The sequence below is a fragment of the Etheostoma spectabile genome, chromosome 11 (assembly GCF_008692095.1).
Source record: "Etheostoma spectabile isolate EspeVRDwgs_2016 chromosome 11, UIUC_Espe_1.0, whole genome shotgun sequence".
Classification (NCBI taxonomy): domain Eukaryota; kingdom Metazoa; phylum Chordata; class Actinopteri; order Perciformes; family Percidae; genus Etheostoma; species Etheostoma spectabile.
In genome coordinates this window covers 11,526,176-11,545,073 of record NC_045743.1, presented here as the reverse complement: position 1 = coordinate 11,545,073, position 18,898 = coordinate 11,526,176, and the positions used below count along the sequence as shown (strand labels likewise).

Here is an 18,898-nt window from a genome sequence, read left to right as displayed (position 1 = left end):
TGGAGCTGTGTGCTCCTGTTAGGGTCTCCCGTGGCAAAGTGGTCTCAGGTGAGGGGCCGGACAAAGAATGGTTCAAAAACCCTATGAGTGAGCGAGGCAGAGAGGGAGTGACCCTTCCCGGGGTGAAGCCCGGGGTCCACGCCAGGCCCAGATGGAGGGCTCGTCAGCAAGCGCCTGGTGCCCGGGTTTGCCACGGAGCCCGGCCGGGCACAGCCTGAAGAAGCTACGTGGCGCCTCTCTCTCCAGCCCATGGGCCCACCACCTGTGGGAGAAACCAATGGGGTCGGGTGTGCTGCCACATTGGTGGAAGCAAAGGTCAGGGGCCTCGACGGCCCAAACCCGGGTGGCAGAAGCTGGCTCTGGGGACATTGAACGTGGGGGAAGGAGCCGGAACTTGTGCGGAAGTTGGAGTGCTACCAGTCAGATCTGGTGGGCCTTTCCTCTACGCATTGTTTCGGTTCTGGAACCATACTCCTGGGTGTGAGGCGCCGGGCGGGTGTGGGGATACTCACATTACCCCGGCCGACCGCCGCTGCGTTGGAGTTTACCCCTTGCAGACCTTGAATGGAGTCCTGGATGGGGCTCCAGTAGGGGACTCTATAGTTCTGCTGGGGGACAACAACCCACACGTGGGCAATGATGAAGATACTTGGAGAGGCGTGATTGGGAGGAACGGCCTCCCTAATCTAGACCAGAGTGGTGGTCTGTTGTTGGACTTTTGTGCTAGTCATGGATTGTCCATAACAAACACCATTTTCGAACATAGGGATGTTCAGAAGTGTACGTGGTACCAGAGCACCCTAGGGCAAAGATCAATGATCGATTTTATAATCGTTTCATCTGATCTGAGGCCGTATGTTTTGCTGGAGGATGATGGGTGATTGATGTCAATTTCCCTGGTGGAGGTTGCTGAGGTAGTTGAACAACTTCACAGTGGCAAAGCCCCAGGGATTGATCCAATTCGTCCAGAAATGCTGGAAGCTCTGGGTGTGGAGGGGCTGTCTTGGTTGACACGCCTCTTTAACATTCCGTGGAAGTCTGGGACAGTGCCTAAGGAGTGGCAGACCGGGATGGTGTTTCCCCTCTATAAAAAGGGGGACCAGAGGGTGTGTGCCAATTACAGCGGTGTCACACCTCTCAGCCCCCCTGATAAAGTCTACTCCAAGGTGCAGGAAAGGAGGGTTTGGCCGATAGTCGAACCTCGGATTGAAGAGGAACAATGCAGATTTCGTCCTGGTTGTGGAACAATGGATCAGATCTTCACTCTCCCAAGGATCCTGGAGGGAACCTGGGAGTATGCCTAACCAGTCTACATGTGTTTTGTGGATCTGGAGAAGGCGTATATCTGGGTCCCCCGGGAGACACTGTGGGAGGTGCTGCGGGAGTATGGGGTGAGGAGGTCCATTCTCAGGGCCAGCCAATCTCTGTATGACCAAACCGAGAGCTGTGTCCGCGTTCTCTGCAGTAGGTCAGACTTGTTCCTGGTGAAGGTTGGCCTCCTCCGGGGCTGCGCTTTGTCACCTATCCTGTTTGTAATATTCATGGACAGGACATCAAGGCGTAGTCGGAGTGGGGAGGGGTTGCAGTTCGGTGGGCTTGGGATCTCATTGCTGCTTTTTGCAGATGATGTGGTCCTGATGGCGTCATCGGTCTGTGACCTTCAGCACTCACTGGATCGGTTTGCAGCCAAGGGTGAAGCGGCTGGGGTGAGGATCAGCACCTTTAAATCTGAGGCCATGGTTCTCAGCAGGAAACCGATGGAGGGCCTTCTTCAGGTAGGGAATGAGTCCTTACCCCAAGTGAAGGAGTTTAAATACCTTGGGGTCTTGTTCGCGAGTGAGGGGACCATGGAGCAGAAGATTGGTCGGAAAATCGGGGTAGCGACTGGAGACAGATAGCTTAGCATAGCTTAGCAAGACTGGTAGTAGATGGAAACGGCTAGCTTTGCTTTCTTTCCTACGTTAAATAAATAATTCAAATCTTCCTACCAGCACCTATAAAACACACATCTTGTTTGTTTAATCTGTTTAATCTAACCAAAGGCTAGCTATCGATCTTCTCATTTAACTCTCAACAAGAAAGCAAATTATTCCTTTTTTTCAATTTCAGTGAGATTTTTTCCAAATGTTTAATCTACTAGAAATGCATGTATTCTTCCCAATATACAGAGTGTTGCTAGTCTATCTTTCTAAATAGGTATCAGCTACAAAATATCATTGAATGGTTATCTGTGCCATCACATGTGTCTAAAAAGGGGCTCCGTCACACAAAAAGGAAATGAAGTGGAAAGATTTTACCCAGAATTAGAGTTCTGAACTTAACTGGAAAACACAAATGGGATTTTGGCACTGAACAACAGAATAACATACCGAAAATGTTGTTAAAGGCCTCAACCAGTGCTGCAGGATCATTCCTGGAGTCGTTGGGGAGAGGAAAGTTGAAAAACCCTGTCCCCTGAAACAGGTCTGCCAGCAGGGAACTCTTCGGCACTTGGTTTGACCTGTCATTCAGAGTATCAGATGGATCAGATGACGAAATTAAAAGATGCTCAATCAAATATATGCGATTTTAACAAATGTTGGTTTTCAATGTTTTTTTTTCTATAGAGCGTAGCTGGGCTGGAGGTTTCTTTAAAGCATTATGCTGGTTGGTTTAGATGCAGTGACACTGACTGAAATTACAACTGCACCAGAATAGGTCAGATAATGGATCATACACAATATGTACTGATGAACTACCTTGTATCCCTTGCAGATCTTGTATGTGACTTGGTTGCAGTTGGGTCCACCAGGCGTGATTTGTTGTAACAGGTGCTGTCTGTGTTGCACATGAGGGTCTCCAGGAAAGGGAAGAAGCCCGCGCTGGGTAGGTTCCGGGGTCCTGCATAACCTGGAGGAGACATGAAAGAGTTGATGTTGTAGTGTGGAAGCTTGAAAACACCACTTCCATTAAGAATTGTTTCAAAATCCCAGGAGGCTGTGTCCTTAATTATGTACAAACAAAATTCTTTCATTGGAACTACTTGAAGTTGAGTTACAGGCAGGTCACAAGTCTAAATATGACATTCAGGTCAATGTCCTATCATTAACTTTATGATAATGCATCACAAACACACTGAAAAGTTGCATTCTATAGTGGATGGATTCTCTTAATTTAGTGCTTTGTGTTGGCACAAAACGTTTTTATGAATCTGCCCAATTTGTCATTCATCTCTGTTTGACAAGTTGTTGGCTTGTAGTGATATCTCTGATTAATTTCCAATAACTAATTTCCAAATGTCTGAATCACTGCCAGTGAATAACTCATATCATATTTGTCAGTAGGGGTGTGGAAAAAAATCAAGTATCAATCTTTTATAATATTTTTGTTGGTCAGTTTGTCTGCCTGACAATCCCATTTTGCAGAAATAAAATTGAAGTGAGATGAACAAACAGAGAATTTTTTTTTTTTAGATAAAACAGATGTTGACAACGTTTCCTTTTGGGGACATCATTTGAAATTGGGTAAAATTAGAAGTTGGAAAAAAAGGTTATAAATTGCAATAACATTGATGATATTGTATTGGGAGGCGTCTGGTGGTTCCCATCCCTATTTGTTGGTAAACAATCTCACCTATTGCTTAAACAAAGAAAATGAGAAATGAAGACGTGTGTGTCAAGTTACTTTCCAAAACCAAATACCAGAAGCGGAACTGTACAATGGAATGTGTCTTGTCACAGCGGACAGAAAAGCAACTTGACACAAAACATTTCTCTGAAATAACACCTGAGTAAACAGCGTTTGACTATGATTAGTAACGGCATTCATGGAAGACATTGTGAAACATTCAAACTTCAAAGAATTGAATTACATCAGACCCAACGTTAAAACCTCCTCACACAACGTTCAAAAGGAAAACAGGGAAATGCAAATGTTTCACTGTCAATGCAAATGCAAATGTTTCACTGTCAATGCAAATGCAAATGTTTCACTGTCAATGCAAATGCAAATGTTTCACTGTCACTGTTTTTCAACATATAAGATAATTACTACTGTCCAACAATAGCCAATAAAAATCCTATAATTTGGTGTCTGCATATATTTTTCAATAGTTTATCATTTTACAAGAAATTATTTAATAGAACGTATTAGTTCTGGGAGAAACAGTGTGTTTGCAGTGTGATTTGCAAAACTATACCACCTGACTCAAGGCTACTGTAGGTTATGTCTGACCAGACACTGAGGTTGGTTTTGTTGCCAGTCTTGGGTGGGGTTCAATACAAAACAACTCAGAAAAATAGCATTGAGCAGGGAAGGGACAGCCTTATTGTTTAGATGCACTGAATAGTTTCTATATCAGGACAGGGTAGGGTTGTTAGGTTACACGGAAAGGCCTGGGGAAACTGGTTCTAAAATGATTGACCCTCCCCTCTACAACCCGATAGAGGTTGACACAAAGGCAGACAAGTATATGTATGTAACATATCCTCCTTAATTAACAAAGACATTTATTGTAGATAAAAGGGGAGTTCTCAGTCAACTGGGTTTAAAGTACTATTTATGTTTGATTTGAACTTTCCATTGGTTTTCTTTGTTTGTGAATCTGGAATGACGCAGTGCTGTCCATATCAATCAATATGACTGATTTAATGACCCGTTTCGAATGTTTTCAAAGAGATGGCAGCCAAAAAATCTTGACTGAAATACTCTGAAAATATGGATAGATATGGATATGGAAGATACAATTCTTTTGGTAGTGCCAGGGCAGCTTATAGGCTAATTAGGATAGTCAGGACTTTGACTCATTTTGAGAAGTTGTTGAAAGCTTTATTATTACTGTTATCTCCTCTTTTATTTAGTTTTTACAGCATCATCTTGTTTGCAATTGCTTGTATAATAGTAAGACTTGTCTTTGTAAAGACATGCATTTGTGATGAAGGGTTATTAAACTATAGCTACATGTCATTAATAAAACATGGACCAGGATCAAAGCACTTTCTGTCAGTGCAAATATTTTTTTTACTTACATGTATCTTTTATTACTGGAGGGAACTGGTTCCGGGTCACAGCAATGATGATGAAGATGATGAGAGGCCAGGTGATCAGAGTCAGGGACCATAGCTATAACACACAATAACATAAACCAGCAATAATCAGTTCATGAAGAGTTCATTTCCAAAATGGAATTGTGTGTGTGTGTGTGTGTGTGTGTGTGTGTGTGTGTGTGTGTGTGTGTGTGTGTATAGCCTACTGTACATTTCAAGTGATACATGGTTCAATATTCCTGAAATATGAAGTATCTTGTTTGTGAAGGAGTTATTTATGTGATTTATTCTGTGTGCTTATAAGGAGATAAAAGTAGTTCCCACTCCATTTAAAAGTCACTCACTGGCTGTCTGATAACTGCCAGTCCATTCTTCCAAAGAAGAAGTTTCAGCTGCCGGAAGAACGCCATCGGTAGAGGAGACTAAAACGAAGACACAATACATGAGAATGATCCATCCATCAACTACATATCACTGTGGGTCAAACCACTTACATGATGTGTACCTGGTTGAGATTTAAAGTATTTTTTTTTTTTTTTAACCCTTTAGCATATTTTTGTTACACAGTCAATGTTCCCGGGTCTGGTGGACCCAGCACCTTATTAGGCCTTTAAATCAATACAGCCATAACAGTTTATGTAAAAAGAATACTTGATACAGATGTTTACTTTTATATGATACACATGATTTATGGTTCATATTTGCCATTTACCCCTGTGAGATCACGTTTATGATTGTATGACCATGTTTAGTTTTTTGTGAGAAAACAAGGAATTTCAATTATTAAAAAAAGGTAAAACAAAATAGAAACAAGTTTTTTGATCATTATTGGTGCTTATTTCTTAGAGCTTAATCAGGACAGGGGAATGTGCTTGAAATGTAACAATTTCGTAACTTTGTGTGGGAATAGCAGGGGCAGAGAGACAACATGCCTGCACACAAGACACCTACACCTACACACACACACACACACACACACACACACACACACACACACACACACACACACACACACACACACAGCAGGCCCATTTAGCAGGAAACAGTTAAGTTTCATAGCACCTAACATTATTACACAATTATTCAGAGGTAGAAAGTGACAAAATACATTTAATCTTGTTATTGTATTGAGTAGTTTTGTTGTGTATTTTTCCAGTAGATTTTAAAATCTGCAATTTAAAATATACCTTACTACGTTGTGAGTGAAGTATTTTGCTACATTACAAACTCCATCCGTTACGGAGTAAAAAAAGAAAAAAACTTTGACTAACAAAAACCAAAAGGCAGAAAATCAGTCGTGCCCGGAACCACTGGGCTACATCTAGGCGCCAAGTCTTTCTGCAGGAGATAGAAAATGAGATGGAGGTGGAGCGACGACGATTTAGAAACTGTTTCAGTAGAAATACTAGCTGATAGAATTCTGCGCCTAAAACAACAACAAATCCTTGGCCACATTTGAAAGACTGTTTTTCAATTAAATTCAGAGGGTTAGGACCAACAGTAGCCTATCATCATCCCATGCCAGATGTGCCTGCCAGAAGGTGACTTGGCAGCCTTCCTCCACATCTGCGGAAGCATGTTTTGGTAAGAATTTGTGCATTGGCAGTTCAAATAAAGTTTTTCTTGACAAATAGCAAAATTGACAATATGTCATGTGTGACATGTGTTATGTTATATTGTTATAACATGTGTGGCCAACAGACATTTGAATAGATGTTTATAAATTTGTATGGATTATTCTTTAATTAAAAACAACAATAGTTTGGGAGTTATTGTCCCCCCCCCCCCCCCACACACACTTCCGTTTTACCGTTTTTTGTGGTTTCAAAGTGACTTTTACTTAAAGTACATTTTAAATGAACAACGCATTACTTTTACTTGAGTAATCTTTCAGATAGGTAACGTAACTTGTACTTTAGTAATATTTCATCAAACTATTGATACAATATTTTAGTACTTGTTCCACCTCTGCAATTATTACACTCGGAGGAGGGGGGGGGGGGCATTGCCAATGAGTTTGAGTTATATAGGGTAGCTATAGGGTAGCTATTACAGTAGTCTATTACTGACATTTCAGATGTAACAGATAAAGATACTGTTTAAATATAACCATATAAAAGATTAACTTTAATTATAAACTGTATAACATTTTAAAACCCTTTTTCATAAACTATAACTGGCCTACTTAGTTAAGTAAACGTGGCAAAATTTGCTTATCACAAATTTGCAGGAATAAAGTAACATCTGAATGAGAGAAAAAATACGTCATTCTTTATAAATAATAACAACAACAACAACAACAATAATGATAAAGTAATAATAGCCCACTAATAAACCATTGGACCTACCTGGTGGCGTCTGTCCTCTTGAATTTGTATTGATTTGTTATCTGACTGTAGTTCTCAGGATTACGAAGGACATGGTGTCGCTGGGCCCTAGCACGATGCCCTTTCCATTAGTCGGTGATAGGAGGGAATCAGTAAAACAGAAAGACGTCTCAGAAACTGGATATCGACGAATGTAACAGCACGCTTCACCTCTGCGTTCCTTGTTGAGTGCGTATGTGAGAAGCCGCACCTGTGTCAGATATGGTGCCTGTGAGGGAGGGCGCTCCCGCCTGCACTAAACAAAGGAAAAGTGACTTCTAGGAACAATTAACTGTGCACGTAGGCTACGAGCGATTCCTTGTTGCGAAACTACGAGACAAACAATTTTAGGCCAATCAGCATTTAGATCATCATTTAATCGACTTGTATAGTAAATAACAGCTTATCTAAAATAAAAATCTGTGTTTTGTTTACTGCTGGTTACTGATTTCAGCTTCATTTACTCTACCTGACACCTCCAACCCTCTCGCAACACTCTCCGTAAAAGCTGCAATGGTTTTAAATTCTAATTCAATTCAGATTACAGAACATGTTATACTTCGACTATTATTCCTTAATGAGTAAGACTTTTAAAAAAAATCATCTTTCATAGTGTAACCAAAATATTACTTTGTAATGACCCTCCAATGCAATACAAGATGATCACCTATTTTAGGCGTATGTGTTGAGGCTTTTCATAATTGTTTGACCTCAAGTAGAAGAATTAGTAGTAGCTATGGTTTTTATTTAGGATCCAACCTCTGTGTAAAATTCATCCGGATTCTCTAACTCTAGAGAATCGTTAATCTGTGATTAAAAGAACAAATCAAATTCAAAGGTTACACAACATTTACAATTTTGTTCTTCAAGGTAGAGCATTGATTTAAAGGGGACAAGGCAAAGGCAAGCATCACATAACACTTAATTGCCCCGGTTTATAAGGTGTTGTTCACACTGATGTCATGTAGGGCATCCACAGGGGAAAGAAATCACACGGATATAATGCAGGAGAGACACAGGTAACAGTGAAAAACAATGCAGTGAATTGTCCAGACGCACATCTTATGAGTATGTGGACAGAACAGAGACTAAATAAAACCGAGGTACCCTGACAGAAATATACTAATGTAACAAACAAAAGTATATGGTTTAAAGAATTAAAAAACTGCTATTCAAATTAGTGTCTGAAACGCTACATGTACACAAAACCAGAGCGAGATGTGAAGATGTAAGCTCGAAAATACCAGCTATTTGTTACTAAAGGCGGATTGATGTAGCTGAAGCCAATGTTATTTTATCCCTCACTGTTATACATACACACCCTGAGTGACCTTACAAATATGCATCCGTTGGTACATCGCTGAATGACATGTAAATATTTTCCATTCAGAGCCTGAATTTCTTGACAGAGCATACGCTGTCACAGACAAGCAACACAAGTCTTTAAATCTCTTTTTTTGTTTAAGTAACTACCTATGGGGGAAATATTACAGTACAAGAATTACATGCACATTCTCTCCATTACCAATCACTTCGAAAAGGCGAAACAAGGAACAGTAGCAAGCCTCATGGGTTTGGTCAAAGAAGAGCATAGCAAGAGAATATTTTAATATAGTCTGGAATGTATATAAATTCTCTCAAAATGGAGTTTATGTATCAGTAAGATTGAGATACAAAAAAAACAGCAAACAAACTCTGTTTTCATCTTCACAAATCTATTTTCCGCCATGTTTAAAGACTGCTAAAAACTTTAATTCAACACCGAAATTACGCAACTACTGGTCATGAGACAATGCCCATACCAGACAATCCTCCGGAGTGGAACAAATAAGGTGTGTTCTGTGTTGTAACATAACAGCTTCATGGCTGGCCACTGTTTAATAGGAGACACGGTGGCTTCACCGTGGCATTTCAATCCCTTTTAATGATAGTTTCAATATAGCAATAACACTATAAAAAAAGAAGGCTGAAAGAATTAGGCATCATAAAAATTCATCATATTTTTATTTACAATGTCTGTCATAGTTCCTACTTTTCCAACATCAGTTATATTTTCATGTAACACCATATAACAAAGAATAATATATATATAATAATGGAACTGCATAAAAATATGAAAAAACAAACTCAATGAAAACAGAATTGTGAGCTGGGAATCATTAGCTTCTTTCTGGTCTTTTATTTTAAAAAGGTACCCTGTGAAGATTTTGACCACTAATGGTGCTGTGCAGCAGTGTTTTTGTGAGCGGATCTCTTTTTTGTTTGGATCTTGTGCAAAGCCACAAGGATGCGCACGTTCACTAGAGAGTGGCTACGCAATACACTTTCCTGTCCTTTCAAACTGTCAGTGGCAGTAACACTAAAAGTAAAAACTGCATAATGTGCTAAAACAAAGGCCGTGAAGAAGAAAACAAACATGAATGAAAACAATGCAGGGTTTAAAGTATTTCAAAAAATGTTTTGAAACTGTTTTCTGAGGAAGGAAATGCATTCAACACATTGGTTAGACGTAGCGGTTACACGCAAGACTTTTTTTATAAGTAACACGGGTACATAAACACAAAAAACGAGAGAGGGCTAATTAAAAAGCCACTATGTTCATGATCTCTGAATGCACCTTCATACTTCTGTGGTGTTAATTCCAACGGGGAAAAAATAGAATAGTCAAAGTTTAAATGCAGAACATCTTTGAATCTCACAAAATGATAAACTGAGAATACTCCCATCCAACACTGCAGTCATTAAAGGACACTTATTCTCACCAGTGGAGCTGGTAATAAATATCAGACATTATGTAAAATACCAGGCTGTCATAAAGGATCCACAGTCAACATAAAACATATTTGCAGATTTACTTACAGTAAAACAAGTTTGGCAGCCTATTCCTGGTGTTTTGAGCGTACGGTTCAATCACAGTGGTCACTATAGACCTGAGTGCACATCTCTGATAACCATAAAAAGTCAAATAAAAAATTAAGAAAACACACCATGAAACAGAAATATCTTGTGTATTCTATACAAATAAATGTCACTTTTAACACTGCTTTTGGCACTTGTGTGTCGGGAAAGTGAGAGGTTAGATCAATAAACAATTTTCCAGTGTGTGGGCTGTTCACATTCTTTCTCAGTGTCCCCACAGAAACGATTGTATGTAGTTTTGGGATCAAAACCCAGGATCTCCCTCTCTTCATGGATCCGGAAAGAAAAGGTGGACACTGATGTTCCTATGAAGACTCTGAAAAAATAAATGAATCAACTTTCTTTTCTATGTAATAATATGCAATAAAAAACATAGTTGTTGTGGCCAATTTAGGCATGTGCTGTGGGCGGGGTGTGTGTGTGTGTGTGTGTGTGTGTGGTAGGTTTGTGTGAATGGGTTTTTTTCCGCTACGTCAAATGTGCACCTGTGTGTGTGTGCTATTAGAGGTCAGACAGGAAATCACAGGTGAGAAAGCCATTGAGGAATTCTGGGAAGTCACACAGTTTTTCAACCTTTGTTGTTTTTTTCTGCTAGTTTTGATTCTTTTACAGTCAGTCTTTTTGTAGGTGTTTTTAAATGCATTTATAAAATAAAAGGTTAACCTTAAGACAATGGCGGACCTCATTGTTTGCACCAGCAAGCGTTGGAAATGGTTTCAAATTCCCTCCAGTGGCACTTTATTTGATCAGATTGCCACCACAATATTGTTAAGTCACCCGGACTAGTTTTTCAAGTTGAAATATTTCCCACGGGTATGAATAACAATGAAAAGGCTCATAAATCTTTGGTTTCCAAGACGATCCTAGGGTTAAACACAGTAACTGGCATTAATCCTCAATAATTACCTTTTTATAAAAATCACCAATAACACATGGGTTTTTGCTAAGTCTTTGCTAAAAAGAGTGCAAATGATTAAATCTACACATTTTAAATCATTATAAAAGCCCCTCAGAAAAAAACAGTTTCTACAACTATTTCATATTGAGACCTATTTTTAATTAGTTTTTTTTTTTTATCTGCTACACACAGTACTCTGAAATGATATAACAACAAGAGCCACATTAGTAGATCTTTGAGGCTGAACTTAGGCACAGTGTTGCTTTACATCAGCATGGTAACATGTCCATGAGGACAATGCTAACATGGTCACTATTTTATCTTAGTGTGGTAGCATGCTAACATTTGCTGATCAGCACCAAACACAAAGTACAGGTGAGGCTGATGGGAGAGTGTCATTAGTTGTACGGGTACTTGGTCATAACGTAGTGGGACAAATGAATTTGATGATTGTGCTGGATGAGTTCAGGGAAAGGTGTGGGGGCACATTTTTGAAAGTTTAATTTACACACAATCGCATGGGGCAGAACAGAGATGTTAGAACCCAAAAGGCTTTAAATGAATGAAAACACAGCTAAGAACTTCTAATTAACTAAGTCATAAACGTATAAATGATGTGCCATCTTATTGTGTGATACCAAAAGGCTGACTGAGAAACTGTTATGTTAATCATCGTCATGTAATGAATACATATAAAAAAACCAAGAAAACTAATTTACCTTGCATGGGAACATATCCACTGGTCAATGATGGCCACCCCTCCATCTTTATAGAGCTCTAGGTCCTCTGTGGACGGCTCAAAACGCACCATGTCTGGCAACAACCTTTTCAGCTCCTTTAACTCTACAAAATTGTATAGATTAAACAGCATTATAAAAGGCATTAATTGATATGCTGTTACAACTACTTACTAATATCATTTCTACTACTAGTTCTTCTTCTAGCAGTATTATTAGCATTATATATGATTACACTGAAATCTTGTGTTATTATGGAAATGCCGTTTTAAATGGATTTAGACCAGAATATTTAGTATGTTGACCTTTTAAAGAAAAACATTCATAACATGATTTCATTAGCTGCTAAATACTCAAGCACTAATGTCAATATTACAAATGAAATTACTCCTTGGGTCATTTAAAAGTACAATAAATTATAAATCACCTCTGACTGTTCTGGTATATCATTACCTTCCTCATCTGCATCCGTCGCAACAAACACATTGTTGAGTTTATGCTTTTTCATCAAGCTGCGCATTTTTTTCACTGCCCCTTTCAGGCTGGGTACATCCTCTCTGTGACCCCAGATAAAGTCCTTCCTGCGCAGGTGGACCCCCAGATATGGACCGCCTTTAGCTGAGCCCAACTTGGCCTGGGGAGGAAATCAAGAAACAACAGACCACTGTTTAATCTTTGCTTAAAACCTGATCATCAAAACGCTGAAATTACTGGTTGTTTTCAGAATGAAAGGGGAACTATGCAGTTTTTTTTAAGTTTAATTTACCTTTACTGAAAAGCTACGGAGTCATTGGAATGGTTATATGACTTTTTTTTATATATAATGGTGGTCGTCTCGCTCCCCCCTAGCGCCTGTGAGCGGTGTCACTCCGGTGTCACAGATGTAAGTTGAATGCAAATTTGAGTCGCGCATGATTAGATTTAAACAATTTACGGCATAACATGTCATACTGAAATCTGCGAAATCCTTAAAATAATAAAGTTTTCTCATTACAAACAAATCTTTTCAAAAAAGTTTTAGCTATCTATGATTGTTTGATTGCTAACAACACCATTCAAGTGACAGCCTTTGTAGTGTTTGACTCCTAGCTTGCTAGTAGTCATTTCAAAAAACGTTTTAGCTATCGATTGTTGTTTGAGTGCTAACGTTAGCTCAAAACGCCATTCAACTGACAACCTTTGTTGCATTGGATTGCTAACTTGTAGCTAGCAGTGAACCAACTTCGTTGTGTAGGTCCCTTTTTATGGTACTACTGACATTAAAGAAGTTTCTCATTAGCATCTTGCATGCTACTTGTCAAAAAGTGACACATGCGCAACTCAAATCTGCACTCAATTTACATCGGGAAGTGACAAGCGGAAAAAACGCCTTGCAACTTTCGGCCGGAGAGTTGCCGGACTGAGCGTCAGGAAGTATGGCGTGATATCAGGTCTCGCAATATAACGAATTGCTTCACGGCACTGCACACATACGCCCATTCTGGAACTGGCTAACAAGGTTGCAATGGACCTGCCTACACTGTGTCATCCTCCTGCTAGAGTTAGCACCCAACGGGCTTAAACAGGGCAAGTTTTAAATGTGTTTTTAGCCTCTTAACGTGTTCAACATGTTATTAAAAGTGCCTGCCCATGTGCAGGGATTCCTTCTGAGTGAACACAGTGAATCTGACTACAGTCAATGTTACAAATGCATTAAAGTTCTGCTAATTCGGATGTGTTTAGTTCCTGTGTTGATACTGCAAGGAGTGCTTTGGGACCATCTACAAACTACAACACAGAAAAGAGATACAAACATATTTCCAAAATTAAGCATAAGCTTATTTTTCAAAAGTAAGTGCCGTAGTACAACTAGCAGGAGACAAGTTAAAACTGAGGTAAATTTGGAGACACTACCTTATTTAAATCATTAACTTGATAGTCTACATAATTTTGTTTTATTTCTTTTCAGTGTTGTAGTTTGTAGACAGTCCATAAGCTCTCTAACTTCCGTCTCAACACAGGAAATAAACATAGCTGAATTACCACAACTTTCATGCATTTCTGTCAAATCTCCTGCAGTGAGATTCACTGTGAATCACTGCACATGGGTAGGCACTTTTAATGACATTTTGAACATGTTTAGAGGCTAAAAACACATTTAAAACTTGCCCTTTTTAAGCCGGTTGGGTGCTAATTCTAGCTGGAGGATAACACGGCTTAGGCAGCACAGATTGTTTTTTGTTTTTCTCTCTACTGACAGCACTCCAAATTTACACACAACAAAGCTACGTGTTGGAATCCACCGAAATCCTCCTTTAACAGCTTCAACATTAACCAAAAGAAAGGCTTTATCTCTGTTGAATCAAGTGTTTGAAACTACAATGAAATCTGACAGCAAACCGGTATTGAGCAGTAAAGGGTGTGTGTGATTGAATGATTAATTGATCTGATTTGGTGGCAGGATTAGCTCAAAAAATGTAAAACATTCTCCAGTACGTATGAGCCACAACCCAAATGACACAAATGCAGTCAGATGGTAAATACTGGATAATCTACTGTTAATCTCCACGGATACACTGACTCACTTTCATGCGAGTCCAATCCTCACTGTAAATGGTATGGTCTCTGTCATCTGTAGAGTTGAGGTACTTTGTTCTGAAGTCATCTCCTATGAGTCTCAGGTGCTTGGTAAAAACCATACTGCGGCGGGTCTACATCAAAAACAGACAAGTGCAGATACTTCATCATCAGGTTATGGGAAACAATATATAATAACCAACATGCCATCTAATAGCCGACACCAACATTACACACAAAAAAAAAAGTTACTTTACATTACATTTACATTACTTGACTTACATCCCAGTAATCCTTCCCAGCGTAGTGGTCGTGAAGGAGTGTCTCTGCTCGGTCGAGCATAACTGATCTGCAAAATGGTGGAAACAACTTTATCCATGTCAGTGTCACCAAGATCTAACAGAAGTTCAAACTGTAAGCAATATCACACTTAAATAGCAATAAAGTCAGATTTGACTCCACTGTCTAATAGAGGATTTACGCTTAATACTTTGGCTGTTTTAAAATGAAGTTTGGACACATTCAATTTTGTGTCTCGACCACGACCCCTAGGGGTTACACAGAGTCATTGAAGAGAGGACGTAAAATTATTGTTTCATACTTTTTTTTTTTTTTAGTCTTTCCCCCCAAAATTGAAATATGTCATCCAACATATTATTAGCAAAGATGAATCAGCCTATTCCTCAAAAACAACCTCAGCAACATTGATGATATGGTTACTGGCCTGTAAAGGAGCCACTATGGTAGCCATCAGTTAAACGTATGGAAATACTGTATACTATACTGCATATGAATATTAAAAAGATTATTGTTTTAATACATTAGTATTTTAGGGCACCATAATGGGGTAAGTGTGTATAGGCTTTACGCCGCCCTACATGTTATTGTAGGCCCAGTTTATCATGCAACTCACTTTTAAACAATATATGTTATATAGTAGGGGGTCCCTACTCCATCTCTCTTTCAGGTTAGGGGTCCTTGGCCTAAAAATATGTTGAAGACCCCTGGATTAGACAGTGTCATCTTGGTAGTTTGTCACCTATTATCTAGTGAATTAGCTCCACCTGTCATCTAATGTGCACAGTGATAGTAATGGTTAATAGCTCAATATTAAATGTTTAGTCATGTACTGTAAAATGAGATGCTCGTTCTGTTGCTATAACTCAGCAGAAAACATGGAGAAAATAAAAAATAAACACAACATCAAAAAAATGATCATATACATGCATTTACCATTTTACCAGACATTGGTGCTTGACAAATGTCAACACACTGTGTATGTACAGTATGTGTATAGTCGGTGCATTTTATATCAGCATGTTGCTCTGTACTCACGTCACTGTTATGTTTTTCTGAAGAACTGGGGCCATGATGGAGGCATGGCCTTGGGCTGATATACACGTCACATTTCGAGCTCTTGTCTCCTCATATCCCCAAAACCAGCCCCTTGGAAAGACACACATACAAGATAAATTGACAAAGGATAGAGAAGAGAGAAATGTGCTAGCCGGAAGGTAGAGACGGACATCACTAATACAGAAATACGGTGAATGGGATCTATCACTGTCCAACGTGGCTCTACTGAGGTATTCTACTATAATTACAATTCCTTATCTTTGGCACTTAAGCTTAATAAATCTCTTTCGTGGTGGAACAATAAACAAAACAAAAACATCTGCTTTCAAAGGAGGCGAAGACAGAAAAATTCAGAAAACATCATGACAACTAGGTCTTAGAAAAGATAGTCGCCGCGGGTTAATACTACACCTGTCAAAACAGGATAAAAACCCTGTCTCTTGTGTCAAACTCAAACAATTTATACACACAGCCACCACAAGAATTCCACACTGTGTAAACCCATTATATTACTACTGCAAATTAGTTGTGTATGAGTCAAATGGTAAGTGACAGGGTTACATTTTTATACTTGGTTTTAAATTGCAGGTTTATGTTCATTGGGTTGCTTTACCTGTAGTAACCCTGTTTATCTTTGGAGTACATCAACTTGTCAATACACGGCCGCTCATCAACTTTTTCCTCCCATTTCCCATCAGTCCATCCCTCAGCGTAGTTTTGCAGTACCAGAACCTGGTCAATGAATGGGCCTCCATTCTCTAGATCCGAGGGAGAAACAAAACTGAGCAATCTATTTTAACAACTGATTAAAAAGTGGTGAATATGGATTGTGAAATAGAACCATTGATGTAGTATAGAATAAAACACAAATATGTATTTTCTCAAATTATACATAAAAAATATACAGATAATAAAGGTGTCAATAGGTTCTTATGCCAGAAGACAAATGAAAATCTTTCTGAATATGTAACTAGTAGAACTGCACGATATGAGGAAATTGTACAGTTGTGATTATTTTGACTGATATTGCGATTGTGATTTGATTTATGATATCAGAGGGAATGATCATTTTGGTATCATTATTCTCATGTTCATTGAAAAATATTAAAATATAAAATGTGAAAATGATTTATAGTGTGATTTTTGCGAGGATCTGTGCAAAACAAAGAATTTTATATTTATTCTGTACAATACAATTTATAGACCGGGACATTTCTGCAGCACCACAATACTTCATTCAGAACTGTTTGACACATATTTTGCATTTAACCAAAAATGGGGCCCCACCTGCGATATTGCGATTTGGATATTGCAGTACTCCATATTGCGATCTTGATAAAATTACAATTAGTTGTGCAGCCCTAGTAACTAGTCTGGATCACCAAAATTAAAAGCTCACCAGCAATGAATTCCTCATACTCAATGACAGGAATATTGGCCTGCAGGCTATTGAGGCTGAAGAACTCTCCCCACGGGATGCGAATCTGGTGGATGTTGGAGCTCTGCCAGTGGTAGAGGCGACCCCATGGGGGCAGCACCAATACCCAGTCATCCCCCTCCTTTCTCAAAGTCTTCACCAGTGAGGCCATGCGGATATAGACATCTCTCCGCAGATTGAAACCCTCCGGGGGGTTCACGTCATACAAAAGGTACCTGAGATGACAAGAAAGGACATGAGGCAACAAGCTCACAAGGGTAAAGGCAGACTGTCTACATCAAACCTGTACCACATTCAGCAGTAAAGCAACCTTGATCAAATTTAAAAATGTCAAGTATCATCTATTGTAAACTAAGAATGGAAAAAAATGCATAGTGCAAATTCTAGATATAAAAGTAACATGATGGTAATACACGCTTATGACATTGAGAGCACCATCCTACCCAGTTGTTGTGGGGAGAGTACTGCAAGCTTATTATGCACAGAGCAATCTTGCTGCAAACAAATGTCCATGCACAGGTAAAACTACCTGTAGTCTAATTTCTACCGAGCTAACATCAACAAACCCCAAAATCCGATAGTGATTGGTCAGAATTTTGTGACACATGTACATAACATCCCCTAACAAACGTTAAATTATTTTATAAACCTTGCTGGTCCACTATTTCTTAAGAACTACTATATTCAGTCTTGTCAAATTAATCCACCCTCATTACGTTAAGTTAACGTGCTGGCCAGATGAGCCCCAAATACGTCTCGATTACTAAAAGGTGAAAAATAAAAGCGTCAGGTGCAGCATAATGAACCATTTATGCACCGAAGTCTACTACAAATCAACAATGTTTCGAAAATTGTATAAGGGATTGGTCTACAAATAGTGTATGCTTCTAATAGGAAAATAGACATTAAAGTGGCTGCTTTCTGAACTGAGTCAGGTTTCCCCATTACCGTAGCTACCTTTTAGTCTGCAGGGTTTATCAACACGGTCAACTCTGGCTAACAGGATAGGAATACAGCCTCAAAAGGACAATAGTGCAACCTGAAAGTGTAGTTACCGTACAAATGAACATGACAATTACAGTTGAACAAAAATAAAACTGTAACGATATGTTAGCATAGAGTAGCTAAAGTTAGCTAACAGTAAATTAACATGTCAGAAATCTCACCGTAAATCCCTAGCGGCAGCGATGGATAAAGTAGCCGTGTGGCTTGCACTGAACACATTGTCGGCGTTTACTGTTTGTATTGCAGCAAAAACGACGAAAACAGACAAACAAAATGCAATAAACGAATTGATTGAAGCAATAAATACCACTGGTCTACGCACTGGTCTGTGCGCCATATTTGCTCAGAGCCACGCACTTCCGGAAGAGTAAAAAGCGTCCCTACAGTTGCTGAGCAACAGTCCACAAGTAATATGCAACGATGTAGCAGCTTGCATTAATCTAATTATCAAGTGCCAAACTGTCCAAAAGTACCTATCTTTTAGATTATACACATATTGTTCAATGTCTAACTTTACAGATCTGTTGGAACAATGTCTTAGATTTTTAAGTAATTTCAATAATTGTGAAATCTGTAATGTAAATGTAATAGGCCTATCA

At 39.1% G+C, this 18,898-nt stretch overlaps 2 protein-coding genes across 4 annotated transcripts in view; both read right to left on the bottom strand.

The window, feature by feature from the left end:
• Nucleotides 1-7,636, bottom strand: part of abca12 (ATP-binding cassette, sub-family A (ABC1), member 12) — a 66,465-nt gene extending 58,829 nt beyond the window's left edge. For all 3 annotated transcript variants that reach the window (XM_032529027.1, XM_032529028.1, XM_032529029.1), the window contains exons 1-5: nucleotides 7,373-7,636; nucleotides 5,369-5,446; nucleotides 5,007-5,100; nucleotides 2,739-2,889; nucleotides 2,370-2,500 (exon numbers count right to left, since the gene is read on the bottom strand). In XM_032529027.1, the coding sequence (XP_032384918.1) occupies nucleotides 2,370-2,500; nucleotides 2,739-2,889; nucleotides 5,007-5,100; nucleotides 5,369-5,434 (442 nt within the window). In that variant the 5' untranslated portion in view covers nucleotides 5,435-5,446; nucleotides 7,373-7,636. The remainder of the gene's footprint in view (nucleotides 1-2,369; nucleotides 2,501-2,738; nucleotides 2,890-5,006; nucleotides 5,101-5,368; nucleotides 5,447-7,372) is intronic.
• A 1,889-nt stretch (nucleotides 7,637-9,525) lies between these two features.
• On the bottom strand, nucleotides 9,526-18,672 carry pofut2 (protein O-fucosyltransferase 2). The gene is made up of 9 exons (XM_032529085.1): nucleotides 18,461-18,672; nucleotides 17,256-17,509; nucleotides 16,470-16,614; nucleotides 15,836-15,946; nucleotides 14,783-14,849; nucleotides 14,509-14,634; nucleotides 12,398-12,578; nucleotides 11,927-12,050; nucleotides 9,526-10,625 (listed from the first exon to the last, which is right to left on the bottom strand). Exons 1-9 carry the CDS (start codon nucleotides 18,634-18,636, stop codon nucleotides 10,472-10,474), a joined length of 1,338 nt encoding a protein of 445 aa, XP_032384976.1. The 5' UTR covers nucleotides 18,637-18,672; the 3' UTR covers nucleotides 9,526-10,471.
• Between the last annotated feature and the right edge of the window lie 226 nt (nucleotides 18,673-18,898).

Bases quoted from the DNA above. Each gene is read 5' to 3' on its own strand.
- pofut2 (XM_032529085.1), bottom strand. From the start codon at position 18,636: ATGGCGCACAGACCAGTGCGTAGACCAGTGGTATTTATTGCTTCAATC. The intron at 14,635-14,782 runs GTAAGTCAAGTA...TTTTTGATGTAG, and splicing joins CTGGGAAGGATTACTGGGAT to ACCCGCCGCAGTATGGTTTT. The intron at 12,051-12,397 runs GTAATGATATAC...ACAATTTTGTAG, and splicing joins GACGGATGCAGATGAGGAAG to AGTTAAAGGAGCTGAAAAGG.